The following is a 14,955-nucleotide window of genomic DNA, read 5'->3' as shown; positions in this document are numbered from 1 at the left end:
TTCCCAATAAGCCACTGTGTTGTAGTCTGTTTTATAGTGATTGACTGTGAGACTGATAACAACAAATGATAAATGCACCCTGAAACACCAGCAGTGGTTGGTTAACTTGTTAGGTTTGGGTGATATGTGCAGCGCTGCAGAGAGCAGTTTCAGTGATGAAGAGAGAAAGAGTTGCTCTGTGCACAGGATTCTTATTCTGTCATGTAAGCAAATCCCAGGGTAAGACGTGGAGCTCTGTAGCTGCTGCATTCATTCATCATTCCATGTGCTCTGTATCCTTTGTTTAGATAAAGAAACATGTTTTAGACTGAAATAACTCCTGTTTGATCAGGAAACAGGCTGTATTTTTAGATGACCATTAGAATTTCATAAGGTTGTGTTGAGGGTGAGCTCCATGGTTACACATGCTGCTGTAAATCTGTTACATCTGTTAAATCTGTGCAGCTACAGGGCTATAAGTGTTCTATGCATCTGGGGGTCCTAGTCCTACTCACTGTTACTACTTAACATTTAGTGCCTGGATTGGGGAAAAAAATAGAAATGTAAATGTAGTTGTAAAGCCAACGTGTTTTTGCTCTCTCTCTCTCTTTCTGCATACACGCACACACACGCACGCACATATATAGAAATAATACTCAGAGGGCAGATCGATACATCCAGGGGGAAAAAAACAACAACTCTATTGCTGTGACGTGGTGACGTAATGACGAAAGAAGCTGGTATTACGACAGTGAATACCAGTGAATTTGAGCTGCGCAGACTCGCTCACTTACGGTAAAGCTGGAATTTGTCAAGTCATCCTGACTATTTCTTTGGTCAACTTTCGTTATTACACTGAAACAGCAAAATTCAATACAAATATTTAAACATATAACAGTTACCAAGCTCTATAAATAAATCTAATAATGCTTGTATAAATCACATATAATAAAAAATCATATATTAAATTTTAAACTTTTTTTAAAGTAGCCTACAAATAATTGTCTAAATATAAAAATACAAAACTGTAAACACGACTTTTTTGTTGTATATACGGTCTGATTCATCTTTTAGAAAAAAGGAAGAAACAACATTTGTGGCATGTGTAAAGAAGATAAATGTCGAATGGCGGCTCTCTCACACGCTTTTAGGTAAAACCGTTCCTTTCAAAATAAACGTATTCATTGGGGGAAAAGCGGTTTGAATACTCGATACGACACAAAACAAACTACATATTAAGATAAATTCTGTGACGAATTAAATGATATTTTAAGGCGTTTTACAGACACGGCAAAGCCAACGCTTTAGTCGCTCAAACCTTGACCGAAACCTCGATTGGCTCTTATTTTGTAAATCACTGTACAGTGACTTCCGTTTGACCGGCCCTTTGACGGCTAACTTCACGCGCCTGTCATTAAAAGCGCGGCGTGTCGGCTTAAAATAGGGCATTCGGAAACTTAGTAGCTAGTTGTGTTTTCTGAGGCTTGTTCATCGGCCGTTATTATGGTTCGCGAAGTGAAAAACCTGGTAAGTTTGTTTACTTTTGGTTACGCTGCTTTCTGCACTTCCTTTTCCTTTTTGAAATGCCGTTTTTACTGTCTTTTCGCACTCCGTGCTTTTTTGTCGGAGAGCCGCGCGCATGTTTTCCTCTCGTGATTCATTCTCCATGTTAGCTGAGCCCATCTTGTGGAGTTTTGTGGCGTTAGCTTACAAAGATAAGCATCGTTTTGGATTAAACCACTCTGCGTGTGACACATCTAGAGAAAGCTTGCAGGCGTCATCGTTGCTTCTCTGATTGCTAGAATAACCGTAGATGGATACAGCTAACCTTCACCATGAGGCTGCCGCACTCTTCCATCTTGTAGCGAGACTCGCGCTCAGCGCTAGCAAAACTAGTGGAAAGTAATCTAAACGACCTGAGTCGTTTCTGGCTTAAACCACGCTGCTCTATCGTGAACTACGCCGCATTAATGGGTGGACAGTCCGGGGATCAGATGCTAAGGGCTGCTAGCACCCGTAACAGCTCGGAGCTATCAAAGTGCTGGACAGCAGGCCACGCGTGTTCCCTGGGTGCTGCAGGATGGGTGGGTGGGGACGGCTGTGTGCTTTTTCTCTCAGCCAGGACATTGCGCTTTAGTGTTTATGGCAGCTGTTGCTGCCATGATTGCTTCGGAAATGAACTGAGAGCGAGTTGTAAAGTATCAGGACAAGTGTTTTTATGGCTTCAAATCATGAATCATGAATGGCGAAAACGCCATAAATAAACTCTGAAGCTTACAGAGAAATGCGAGGAAGCCTCAGAAAACAGCATTGCTGTACTGGTTGGTAAAGAGTTAGAAAGTGAAGCATGAGAGACGGGAATCCCCACTTTTTATTTCACACTCTACTACCTTTTAATTGTATACAGTCGTCCCCCCCCCACCCTCATTAAAAATATTGGTGCCTCCTAAAGAGTATTTTAAAGCAGGGTTTAATTTGCGTGGGCATAAAATATATTCAAGTGTATGGAATAACAGGAAATTCATTTCTGTAATGTGGCTTTAGCTCTATATGCAGACTGATCAGTCTTGCACGCAAAGGCACTAAACAAAAGGCCAAAAAAAACCCCCCTGATGTGTATCAGTTGCTTCTGATTTAAAACCTCAAGTAATGTGGTCATGTTTCAGCATACTGAAGTCTAAATTTACCAAACTGAAAGAGTGTTGTGCTGAAATTTGGATCCTGTGTGTTAAAACGGCAGCAGGCAGTGTTCACAAGGGGAGCGGACAGCAACGCTTAAACAAAACTTTATTTTTATTTATTTAAAAATGTGAAATGTAGCTTTTTAGTTGTTGTAGTCTGGTAAATTATACTTGTGACATGTTTAAAAGCATGTATGGTTTTTGTTTCCTTTTTTCTTCTCTAGGAAGAGTTCCAGAGCATCCTGAAGGAAGCTGGAGACAAGCTGGTGGTGGTGGACTTCACAGCCACATGGTGCGGCCCCTGCAAACAGATTGCCCCACTGTTTGCTGTAAGTGGTGTGAACACAAACGCAAACCCTTGCTTGCTTCTTAGACACTTGTATTTGTGCCAAGCAGGAAGCATCTATTTCACTTGGAAAACTCCATGGCAATTAAGTGGGAACAGAAGACTTAGATTGTAAGACATTTCTCTATTTAACCTGTACATGCATTTGTGTCGACTCACTGATTTCCTCTATTGCAGCAAATGGCGGCTGATGACGAGAACAAGAACGTGATTTTCCTGAAGGTGGACGTCGATGAGGCAGAGGTAAGCCTGAGTTGGACTCTTTGTTTGTAATAACAATTTATGGAACTTTTCCACTTTCACACCAAACCCAAGACATATTTGAGCCTATGCCAGGAATCTCTGGTGACATAATCTTAGTGGGAGAGGAATGAAGCGCCTTGTGTGTACAGGTTTGTAGTTTTGACCTGGTGTGAGTCACTGTGAGTCATATACACAATCCCCTTCACCAGGAACCACAGCTGGCTCATGTAACAACAAACCACGGTGCACATTTCTTTGTAACCACAGCAACCTTTGCTTGATAATTGTTATAAACAGTAACTGCATTGTTATGGAGGGATTACAGCTTCTGGTAGGGTGGTGTATTGCAGCCACATGCGGTAACCCTCTGACACACATGCTGACTCGAGGCCTGCGTTTACACATGCAGGGTGTTCCAGCCTCTGGCCGGATTCCATGTAGTGTCTGATCTGTGAAGCTGTAAACATGAGCCTTTGATGCCACGTCGGACCTGTTAAGCTGGAAAACATTATTTTTATGGCTAGTTTTAAATGAGGTCCCAGTTTTATTTTTCTGTAATGTCAAAGCAGGTATCCAACGCAAGCACCATTTAATGAAAAAAATCATGCTAAGCTAGTATGGTTCTCCAACAATAAAAATATGGAGCTGGAAATGAGCATAACTGTCCATCTTCAATAAACTTTTCATTGTTAATTAATCTGACCTCTAAAATGTTTGGAAAGTCAGCAGATACACTAGAGCCCCTTTCCCATTAGTACCTACTCGGCACGGTTCACCACGGTTTTCACAAGGTCCTCTTTTAGTACCTTCTCGCTCAGGGTTCCAAGCAATCCTAGCATGACGTCGTCACACTGCATGTCACCGATTGGCTGGTCAGTAGTATTGGCTGGTGAGTCATGAGAGGGTCTCATTCCCGAAAATTAAAACCACTATTTTCGAAACCCGGCAACAAGGGAAATGGCTACAAAAACAACGCTGTGATCCCTGAGTCTGATGAAAAGCAACAGACCGAGCAGCAGGTATATTCTTGCTTCGATGGCTGCCTTTTTTGTAGCGTTCATGTCGCATATTAATTATGTCGTGGGATGCTCTGATGCGTTGCTATGATGACGACAACAACACACTTTAGGTAGTGCCACGAACGCCAATTGATCAGAGTCAAATGGAAAAGGGGCTTAGAAGTACTGATGACCTTCTTTTTAAAACAGAAGTAATTGAAATGGATCCAATTTAAATTTCAGTGAAGCTGTAAATACTTTGGCTCTTGAGAAGTTGTCACCTACGTGTGACTTTATTTTCATGTTCCAGATCATTAACCAGCATAGGTTTCTAGGTCAGTAAAACAAGTCCCTCTGCCTGCTGGAACAAATCCAAGCGTACTCGGGTGACCGTCCATCAACGGCTGCTGGTTTCCATACAGACCGCAGTCGTAAACAAACCTTGCCGTTTGTTGTAGTTTAATTTGACTTTTGCAGACTTAAGAGTCATTTTTTCCAGAGGTGAAACAGGCAAAGCAGAGGTCCGACGCAGGCAGGTTGTGTCGGGCACTTTGTAATGAATTTGTTTTCATGTTTTGGCCTGAACTGTCCGCATGTGGGGAGACGTTAATATTTATGACAGTTCATCTGATGTTTTTGCTTTGTCTTCCAGGATGTGAGCTCATCTTGTGGAATCAACTGCATGCCCACCTTCCACTTTTACAAGAATAACCAGAAGGTAAGTCAGTGTTTTTAAGTGTTGCTTTTTGGCTAATTCACAGACCAGCTCAGAAAAACGGCCTTAATTTGTGCTGAAATCACTCTCTCCTCTTTGTTTTTGGAACTGTTAGTACAAATGCTTACATTTAAATCTGCTAAAAGCTAGTTGCTAAATCAGCTGGCTGGAGATTGTTTAATATGACTTGATGGTTTTCCTCTTTTTGCCAATGAATTCTAAGATTGTTCAGTAAATGGAAAAATGTGAATGTTTAATGATTTTTAACCCTCTTCTTTCAGGTACACGAGTTCTCCGGTGCCAACGTAGTCACGCTAAAGGAAAAAGTAAAAGAGCTGAGATAAGAAGTCCAGTTGACACAGCCATGATGTAAAAGGAGGAGGAAAAATGCCTCATAGTAGAAGCTGTTACCCTCTGTACATTCCTCATATCTATCAAGTCTATCCCAAACAGGCAATAATATATCCACATATCCCATAATAGTTTAGTGTGTCTGTGTTAACAACAGGCTGAACTATGAAGCCGATCACTACTTTAATTCTGTTTTTTATTATGACCATTTGGCTTCGCTCCTAAACTCCTTTGTATGTTAATGTGCTCGATAAGGTGGTTTTAATAAATGAACTGCAATTAACTCAAGAGGCTTTGATGGTATTTTATGCTTTAATAAAAATGTGAGAATAGTTTACACATATACAATGGACCATCACAGCAATAGTTTGTACACATCGTACAAGTATATAGCAGCATATGTTTAATACTGTTGAGTCTCTATATGAAAAAATACAGCTTTATCTTACAAAATTGGTTCTTGCTTTGCCGTTGCAGAGAGATGAGTGAATCGTTTACGAGTGTCGGTTGACTATACAAGGATTCCCTTCATAACGTGATTCACACAGAGCCGAGTGGAAACTTTAGAAATGATAAGGTCCCGGCTTCCTCTTCCTGCAAAAGGAAGAAACGGTCATTAGCTGTGGAAACGCATTGTAAGTGTGAACAAAGAGGTCTGGATGCACTCAGTGGGGATAAATCCAATTATATGAATTTTTAATGGGGAGCATTATGCTTTGTGCTCGCAGTAAATCTGTGTTGCACTCCACCCATCCATTCATATAACAGTTTATTGCCACCAACCAACAGATACAACTGGCCACATACAGCCCACTTTGATCTTAAGTGGGCCTTACCAGTGAAATTTCCACATCAGTGAAAATAAGTTTATCTACACATTTTATCCCTGAGATATCCCAACATATTAAAGTGCAGTTTCCACAGGATAAAATAATGCTGCTAATACTGAGAGCATGTCAGCATGGCTGGGATTAAATTGGGAGAAATTAATGTAAAAAGTTTCAAGCTCGTTGATTGGACACAAAGTTTGTGGAAAACAACTTTTCTGTCATTTATCTGTTACCTCACTGCTTTTGTACAGTATCAGTGGCCATCAATGAGTTCTATCAGCAGGAAAACTGTAAAACTTATGACCAGAAATCCATACTATGAAGGAGTGTGGGTCTACCCTTACGGATTAGAACAACATCCACGTTTCCACACTTGTAGCTCTTTGTGCTTTCTGTTTAGCATGTGACTAAACGACTGCTTAACTCTGACCGTAAATGAGTCACTGGAGCTCTGGTGGACTTCCAGGAGGTTACAGCAGACTATCCAAGGCTGATATTCTGGGAAATCTAATTCAGAAGTTAGTGAATCATAATTATATGAAAAACTAAGCTATCCTGTTACGCCCAAATCAAATTTAACTTTTGCAAGTTTAAGGACACTTTTTTTGTTTCTAAAAAGGAGATCGGCCTGTAATATTCTGCCAGTAATAGCAGTCACACAGCTGTTAAGAGCTGACTGGCTCCTGTTAGTGGATGATTCGTGAGAAGCCTCAAGACTTCTCCTATTTTGTCACCTGTTGGTTTCACTTTCTGATCAACCACAGTTTGAAAGGTTTGAACACACATCCTGCTGCACGCCGAAAAGGCTTACAACTTGAAAGATTTCAAATACCAAGTACATCTTGAAATGTAACCAACTGGGTTAAATACATTAAATTTAAGTTGCCAAATATGCAAGTAGCTTTTTCCTAGGTCCAACTGGCCTGCTGTAAAAAAGGATGTTTTATTCTCGCCCCTCAGAGGATGAATAACAAATATCTTAGTGGTCCTCAGACTTTGGCTTTAGAACCACCGTCAGGCTGAAATCAGGTCAGTTCTCTTGCTTGATGGCGACAAAGCCATTCCTATCATCTGTGCAGAGCTTCTAGCACGACTGTAAACCTTTAGCACAGGAAACACTCATTACAGTGCAAAATGAGCAAGGTGCTGGAAATATTCCTCAGAAATTTTGGTCCATATTGACATGAGAGCATCACACAGTTGCTGAAGATTTGTCGGCTGCTCATCCATTCACTGGACTGGAGACGGTGGAGGTGATTTGACTACAGTGAACTGTCGTTTTCAAGAAACCAGTTTGAGATGATCTGAGCTTTGTGATGTGGTGTGTTATCCTGCTGGAAGCATCCATCAGTGGATGGGTACACCGTGGTCATAAACAGGTCGACATGGTCAGCAACAATACTCAGCCAGGCTGTGGTGTTTAAAGCAGCTGGTACTCAGCGGCTCAAATTGTGCCAAGAAAATAGCCTGAAGTGCTGCTGTAGCCCATCTGCTTCAACCCTCAACGTGCTGTGCTATCAGAGATGCTCCTCTGTGTACTTTGGTTGTAATGAGTGGTTATTTGAATGACTGTTGCTTCCTATCACCTCAAAGCAGTCTGGACTTTGTACCCAGACATCAACAAGGCATTTTCACTCAGAGAACTGCTGCTCACCGGATATTTTCTCTTTTTTGGTCTTTTATCCTGTCTGGAAGTTTGATAATGTCTAATATGTCACGAGTGTGCGGGTGGGTGTGTCTAACCACCTGGAGCAGTTGTGTCCGATCCAACCTGAAGGGCAGCTACACCTGTTCGGCCTGATGCATCTGCCTCCGTTCTGGCAAGCTGACGTACACACAGCTGTGGACAAGTCAGGCAGAAAGACGAGACAGAAATCGTCAGTATGGTGTCTGATGAGGAAACCCAACAGATAATTGTTGGGGGAAATGTATCTTTTATAACCATGAAGTCAGCTCGCACTCTACAAACATTAACACTGCTGTGACAGCTCAGTCTGAGCAATAAAGAAATAAAATTAAAAGATAAAGATGTTTGTCTAACAGTACACATGCAGGATTGAGTTCAGTGTTCATTAAAGCTTGTTTAAATGTTACTCAGGAACATTGTACATGTATGATGTACATAACACAGTCACAATAAAGTAATGTGATATTTATTATCCCCATATATCATTTCCTATATGCCTGACAGTTTTAAACAGCTCTATATAGCATTATTATCACTTTGACCTTCAGATCAATCAGTTGACCTTGAAGGAAAGGCCAGAGGTCAAATGGGGTATAATATGTTTAAATCTTTACAAACTACTTTATATATGTTGGCAATACAACACGTTCTTAAGTTTTGAGGCTTTTTGTGATTTTTTGGCCAATAAATCAATAAGTTGACGTTGAAGAGCTCGATGGATGTCAGCCAGATTTGAAAGGATTACTAACATGACCCCACTCTACACCCCTACAACGTTTTATCAGAATTCACTCAAACTTTTTGAGCTACCGCATTTACAGACAGACTCACTCATGCAAGCACTACGAAAACCACAACTTCCTTGGTGGAGGTCATAAACTGACGTATACCCAACTGTAGGACATTTGTTATAAAGCCTTCGTAATCATGGCAATGCTTCTTTAGTTTCTTTGTACGGTTCTTGCTAAATTTTGGTGTCCGATGGTGTTTCCTTCATTCTGGGTTGCTACGACTGCAGATATGCACGTTAAGGATGACCGTAAACTGAGCTAGCATATGACAATAAATGTCACCCTGGAGGTTTTCCAGTAAGATTATAGGAGAATGGCTTATAAGTGTGCAAAGCAGTAAAAAAACAAACACACAGCCCATAATCATGCTAGATTGTTACCAGGTATAAAATTTTCCGCCACAAATACTTACAGGAGACAGATCACCAAATTAATGATAGCTTATATATAAGCAGGTTACTTATTAACAATAAATAGACAACTACAGGAGGCAGAAATCCTCTGGGCTAAGTGTTGCTAGGATGATGATGATCCTGCTGTAACGGGAACCCTGCTGAGATTTACTTGCGTACATACGTAAGCACTGAACGCTTCACTGACACATGAACTCACCGGTGTGGCAGCGCGTGCCTGTCCACCCGGTGGGACACTCGCACTGGTAGGGGGCCACGCAGCGCCCTCCATTCAGGCACGGCAGGATGCAGATGGCTATTATGAAAAGGAGAGGAGAGCGTTAGGAGGCAGGTATTTAAGATCACCATGAACCTCTCTCTTTGAAACCATCTCAAACATGCGGTCAGTGTGGAGCTTCAGCGTGTTGACATGATATATATAAAGTGGACAAAAAAACTAGATGAAGAGGTCAAAAACTGCAGCATCACTTATACTACAAGAAATGAACTTAATGTTCTGGCTTGCATGTTTTATCTAGCCTGTAAGAGTTTAGCATGTTAGCATGGTAGCATTTGCTAACTAGCACTAACACAGAGTGGAGCTGAGGCTGATGGTCGGTCAGGTAGTTTTCCAGGTATCTGTTCTTAACTAATAAATCAAAATGTCTTGATGATGTTGCTAAATGAAAGTTTAAGGGTGCTCCAAAGCTCCTCTTGCCCAACAGCTGGGTTGGGCTAAACACCCGATGGTACACAGATAGGATTTCCAAATGACTTTAAACTGATCCTCAGGAGAAAATGAATGTCAGAAAAAACCTTCATAGCAATCCATCAAATAACAGCTTAGCCATTAAAGCCATTTCATCTTTATTAATCAGTATGTTTAAAAGCCTTCTGATTAATTCCAGTGTGACAGTTTCATAACGATTGTTTTGGTTTTTGGTGACTCACTACATATACATATACATATATATATATATATATATATATATATATATATATATATATATATACACACATATACACATACATATATAACTTTTAGTTTAGGTGAACATGCAACAAATACCATTCTTTTCCACCGTGGGACATTTTGAAAATCAGTCCACAGCCAGACAAGTTGGCTGACAGCTGTGAGCTGCATGTCTTGTGTAAGACCCTCATACATTGCTTTTTAGCACCACAATTTCTGTTTTATTTCTTCTGATTAAGTACTGGTATCACATAAAAACATTTGGACTGTGTAGTTAAACCAGAGAGAATTCATTTTTCAGCTACAAACAGACACTTCTCTGTGCTCCAGTATCTGCAAAATTTAGCCTTTGCTTGACCATAAAACACTGAGGATCACGGTCAGGGCGTGAAAAGGGAGAATTAAACATTTTTAAGATGATTAAATACTTACGCTCCTCACAGAGGCGACCCATCCAACCCTCGGGGCAGGAGCAAGTGTTGGGCCGCTGACACACACCTCCGTTCTGACACTGTAGCCAGCACACCGCTTAGGGAGAGGACAAACACACACAGACAAAGATATCAAATTAAGATCAGAGAAATGGTTCCTGTAACACCGAGTTACTATTCTGTGAGCATATCTCACACAGCCAGACGTGCAGCTATACAGTGAAGAAGACACTCAACAAAAATGGCCATTTAACCTCACGCACGCAAACAAAGGAAGTACAAACACATCAGGACAGCAACAGTGTGTGCAGGGAGGCAGGAAAGAGCACAAACTCAGCAGCTGTTCAGGGAAGCTTAGCCTGGATCCAGCCTTTGTTTTCATATTTCATATGTAAAACATCTGAATTTGAGTTTCACAAAGGGATTCAGGGTGGAGCCCAATCAGTGGTTTGACTGTCTGCTTTAGTATCTGTACTTGATCAACAGGAACCTGATTTCAGGCTGATATGATTGTTTTCATGTTTTTTCTTTCAAATGTGACCTTTCTACTGATTTTTTTTTTACCCTTTTCTTTATTTTATGTACAGCAGTGAACTCATTTTTTCAGAGTGACGTTTATTAAAGAGCGTAACATCGTAATTCAGTTGCAGACTACTCAGTGATGACAGATTGGTAACTATCATGTGAATGTGATAGTATGGTGAAGTATTTCTTTCTCATTCAAATGCAGCACAGTAATAAAACTGCCTGCAGGTCATATCTTTGTTCTGCTTGTACCGACTGAGAAAAGACATTTCCCAACATCTAAATTCCTGGATCCTGTTCAGCTGACACTCCCATCATACCAAAACTGTGCGTGTGTGATTCATGTTTACTCAGAATAAAACTGTAAACTGAACTGGTTCTTAAAATCCTGAAGATGTTACGCTAAAGCTTAATCTGCAGATGTTCTACATGCCTGATTTTCCTTTAAATAATTTAATTATTTAAAGAAAACCCCGGCATGATAGCGCCTTGACTAGTTCTTGCCTAGTTAATCAAAACAGTTGAGCGTCACAAAGGTGTTTTTCTTGTTTAAGGGTGAGGTTTTTCTTCCTGGATCCAGGCTTCTGAATGTATTTGCACATAAACTTCATGGCGAGCTGTCGGAGCAGAGCGCCGTCGGTCATGATTAGGGCTGCCACGATTAGTCGACTAGTCACGATTACGTCGACTATTAAAATCGTCGACGACTAATTTAATAGTCGACGCGTCGTTTGAAGCTTTGTACGCAGGAATAAGTAGTAGTATTTAAGAGTGTAATAACGGACTGAAACAGAAGATGGCAGCACTGCATGTACAAGGATGCCAGCTGCCGTTAAACCCCGAAGAAGAAGAAACTGTGTCCCAGAATTCATAGCGCGGCCCAGCGCAGTTGTCAACAATGGCGGCAGCTAGTTAGTTTTAATATTACTCTCATTATTCTTTCTGGGTCACAAAATAAACGTTTAACATATTTTCAGGTGAGAATGTAGCTGTGTAAACCTCAAATATCTGCTCAGTTTATCAAGACACCACATATTTTCAAAAGCGCTCCTACGTTTTCGGAGACGTCTGTTACCCACCAGCTCCATAGCGAGCCGGGTTTCTAGGCTCATTAGAGTCGGTGAGAACACCGGACTCCCGGCAAATCGTTTTCAAACTCACCGTCTTTTCGCTACTCAGGTTAAACATGATATAGAAATCACTTAGATAACTTAAAAATGATATTGTTTGGCTTTTTTTTTAGTATTTTATTTGTTCCTGAGTAAATTGGTTTGGGTGAGAAATAAAGTTATAGTTTTTGCACAGATGAATAAGCGTCAAGCAGACAACTGATTATCAGAAGTGTGAGATGCTCGAGAATATACTCGGTGTCCTGTTATATTTTAGATAGCAAGGAGCAGACGGCTGAGTTTATTAAACTTCACTGAAACAATCTGCAAATTTCATTAAAAGTGTAATAAACTATCATCTTGTCTTTATTTTTAGTTAGCACATACCTTAAACACTTCAAGCTGTAAGCTAATGATAGTTATATAAGAGCAGACGCATGCTGGTGCAATAAGCTGTACATTTTACATCCAATGGATGCATGATCTGATTAGTCGACTAATCGCAAAAATAATCGGTGACTAGTCGACTATCAAAATAATCGTTTGTGGCAGCCCTAGTCATGATACAGAGAAAGACAAGAGATCCTGTGGTGGAGACCGAAAACACCCCTGCAAACCTGCTTATATCGCTTCCATAGACTGTACCCATGCAACCAGAGTGCAAGCACAGACGTGTTAATGACCTTCACAGATTAAAATCTCTGTTTTGTAAGCAGCAGTAGGTAAGGGAAGAATTAAAAAGCTGAGAAGCTGCATGGCAGTATGAGTTACAGAGATAAGTCAGCTGAAGCAGGAAGTGGCCGTTCCACGTTCGCTCTACCTCTGCATGTGGGGGGCGGCGTCCAGGTGCCGTTCTCCAGACACCTGCTCCTTCCGACGCCTTCCATGGTGTAGCCGCCATAACACGAGTACACCGCCACGTCCCCGAACTGGAACACCGCCCCCCGCACCACCCCGTTGGCCACATGGAGTGGGGGGCCACAGGACACCCCTATGGAACGACCCACGAGTTATTCACTGCTACCCCGTCTACAAACGCTGCTGCTTTGCCTCTTTAACGACACGTTTGCACCAATCTGACTGTAAAATGAACCCAGGCTGTAAAACTTATTGCGCTGTAACACTTCTGTCCATCCCCATATGTGAGTACAAAATGTGCACCGCAGAGAGAAATCTGTGCTTATTAAATTAAACCCAGTGTGTTTCCTGCATCCCCCAGTAGCCCCGGAGACAGTGATTTTCATGCAACACATCCAAATGTGTCAAACAGTTCACAGTTGGTTTGATTTGGTAAAAACCCTTCCTGATAATCCCCCTGAGGACAAAAAGGGACTTGGATAAACATGCACGTAGGAGACAAAACCCCCCAAAACAGCATGCAAACACATACAACGAGCCATAGCAACATGAGCACCGCCGTGCTGCATATTCAGGACAACTGCACGTGAGAATGATCAAAGGACAATCTGACAAAGGTTGCCATAGAAGCCGCAGAGGTGCCCGTAATTAGTTCAGCACACAGGGGCCGACACAGTGTTTGAAGCAGCCTCATTTGTTTTGATAAAAGCTCAACGAGACAACAGAGAGAGACAGCACTTCACCTGAGACATGCAAGTGTAGAGAAGCACAACAAGAAAAGGGAGCATGCAAAGGTGTGCAGTGTTAAAATCACAGTGTTTTGACTAGCGAGTATAGTGACATCATTTAATTGCTGCAGTACTTATAGAAATGTGAGTAAATCACATGATCTCACTAAAAAAATACTAAACTTAGTAAGTTTACTATGATATAACAGAAAGGTTTACATTAATGGTACAAAGGAACTGAACCTGTGCAGTTCACAGTTAACAGACAGTGACATTAAAAGCAGTAAACTTCCTCTTTAATGAAATAATTTACGAATTTAATCATTTAGTTTTCTGCTAACAAACGTGACAAGCCCGGCATATTTATTCACTTTGAAAAGACTCGTTCAAATGAAATCACGTTTTTCTGTTTTGTCAGATTTATTCAATGCCACATCACAAACACGTGATTCCTTACAGATTAAAAAGCTGCTACAACAACTGAGGAGACTTGATTGAACAGAAGGGATCAATCTTCTCTTTAAAAAATAATAATACCTACGTTCACACACAGAACTGATGGGGCTCCAGGTCTGGTCTGACCTGCAGGTGATGGTGCTGCTGCCTTTCACCTGCTGACCTTTGGGGCAGGTAACGCGGACCGACTGTCCAACATGAAACTCCTGCCTGGCTCTGTCCCTGCTGCTGTCCTCCTTCCAGCCCGGAGGAGCCGGGCAAGTCTTGGCTGCGACAGACAGAAATGATGGATATGCTTTTAAAAATTTGTGATGCCATTATCCAGCTGATGTAGTTTGTGTTTCAGCAATACAACAGTCCTTGGTCGTTTGCAGTCACGGTGTACAGTAGAAACAACATGTACTAGTGAAGATTGCCGACACTGTGACAGATGATAGATGCAGATTCAACTGAGACATTTAAATCTTTCTCCTACACAATACTAGCATACCAATGTAACACTAGGGCCCACAAACGTTACAAAACTGTGTTGTGAATGTACTACACTTCTTTACAAACCGCCCCAATACATCAATAAAATGCACCGCATCTACATTTTTATATAACGTCACTGCACAAAAGTCTGGTTATTTTGAGACCATGGAGCAATCCTGTCACATCATCTGTTGCAGCTTAACAAACTGACAAAATGCAGCACTGGCATTATGTAATGTGTTTGTATTGCACAATAATCTGTACGTACACCAACCATCTATGAGTGCTCAGTGGCTGCTGCACTTCTCGTTTCCACATTTGTAAATGGAGTCAAAAGCTCAATTTACTGTCATCTAATTTCCTTTAGTTTACACTACTATTTTTCACT

At 41.2% G+C, this 14,955-nt stretch overlaps 2 protein-coding genes across 5 annotated transcripts in view; one reads left to right on the top strand and one right to left on the bottom strand.

The window, feature by feature from the left end:
* The first annotated feature begins 1,358 nt into the window (after nucleotides 1–1,358).
* Nucleotides 1,359–5,596, top strand: LOC116333586 (thioredoxin-like). The gene is made up of 5 exons (XM_031756837.2): nucleotides 1,359–1,506; nucleotides 2,885–2,989; nucleotides 3,184–3,249; nucleotides 4,900–4,965; nucleotides 5,244–5,596. The coding sequence occupies exons 1-5, from the start codon at nucleotides 1,483–1,485 to the stop codon at nucleotides 5,304–5,306; spliced, it is 324 nt and encodes a 107-aa protein (XP_031612697.1). The 5' UTR covers nucleotides 1,359–1,482; the 3' UTR covers nucleotides 5,307–5,596.
* Nucleotides 5,509–14,955, bottom strand: part of svep1 (sushi, von Willebrand factor type A, EGF and pentraxin domain containing 1) — a 108,151-nt gene continuing 98,704 nt past the window's right edge. For 3 of the 4 annotated variants that reach the window (XM_031756821.2, XM_039609773.1, XM_039609775.1), the window contains 6 exons: nucleotides 14,179–14,361; nucleotides 12,872–13,042; nucleotides 10,419–10,514; nucleotides 9,234–9,329; nucleotides 7,890–7,983; nucleotides 5,509–5,907 (listed from right to left, as the gene is read on the bottom strand). In XM_031756821.2, the coding sequence (XP_031612681.1) occupies nucleotides 5,877–5,907; nucleotides 7,890–7,983; nucleotides 9,234–9,329; nucleotides 10,419–10,514; nucleotides 12,872–13,042; nucleotides 14,179–14,361 (671 nt within the window). In that variant the 3' untranslated portion in view covers nucleotides 5,509–5,876. The remainder of the gene's footprint in view (nucleotides 5,908–7,889; nucleotides 7,984–9,233; nucleotides 9,330–10,418; nucleotides 10,515–12,871; nucleotides 13,043–14,178; nucleotides 14,362–14,955) is intronic. The other variant, XM_039609774.1, reaches the window with a different exon arrangement.

This window comes from Oreochromis aureus, linkage group 3 (assembly GCF_013358895.1).
Source record: "Oreochromis aureus strain Israel breed Guangdong linkage group 3, ZZ_aureus, whole genome shotgun sequence".
Classification (NCBI taxonomy): Eukaryota; Metazoa; Chordata; class Actinopteri; order Cichliformes; family Cichlidae; genus Oreochromis; species Oreochromis aureus.
This window is presented reverse-complemented; position numbering and strand designations above follow the sequence as displayed.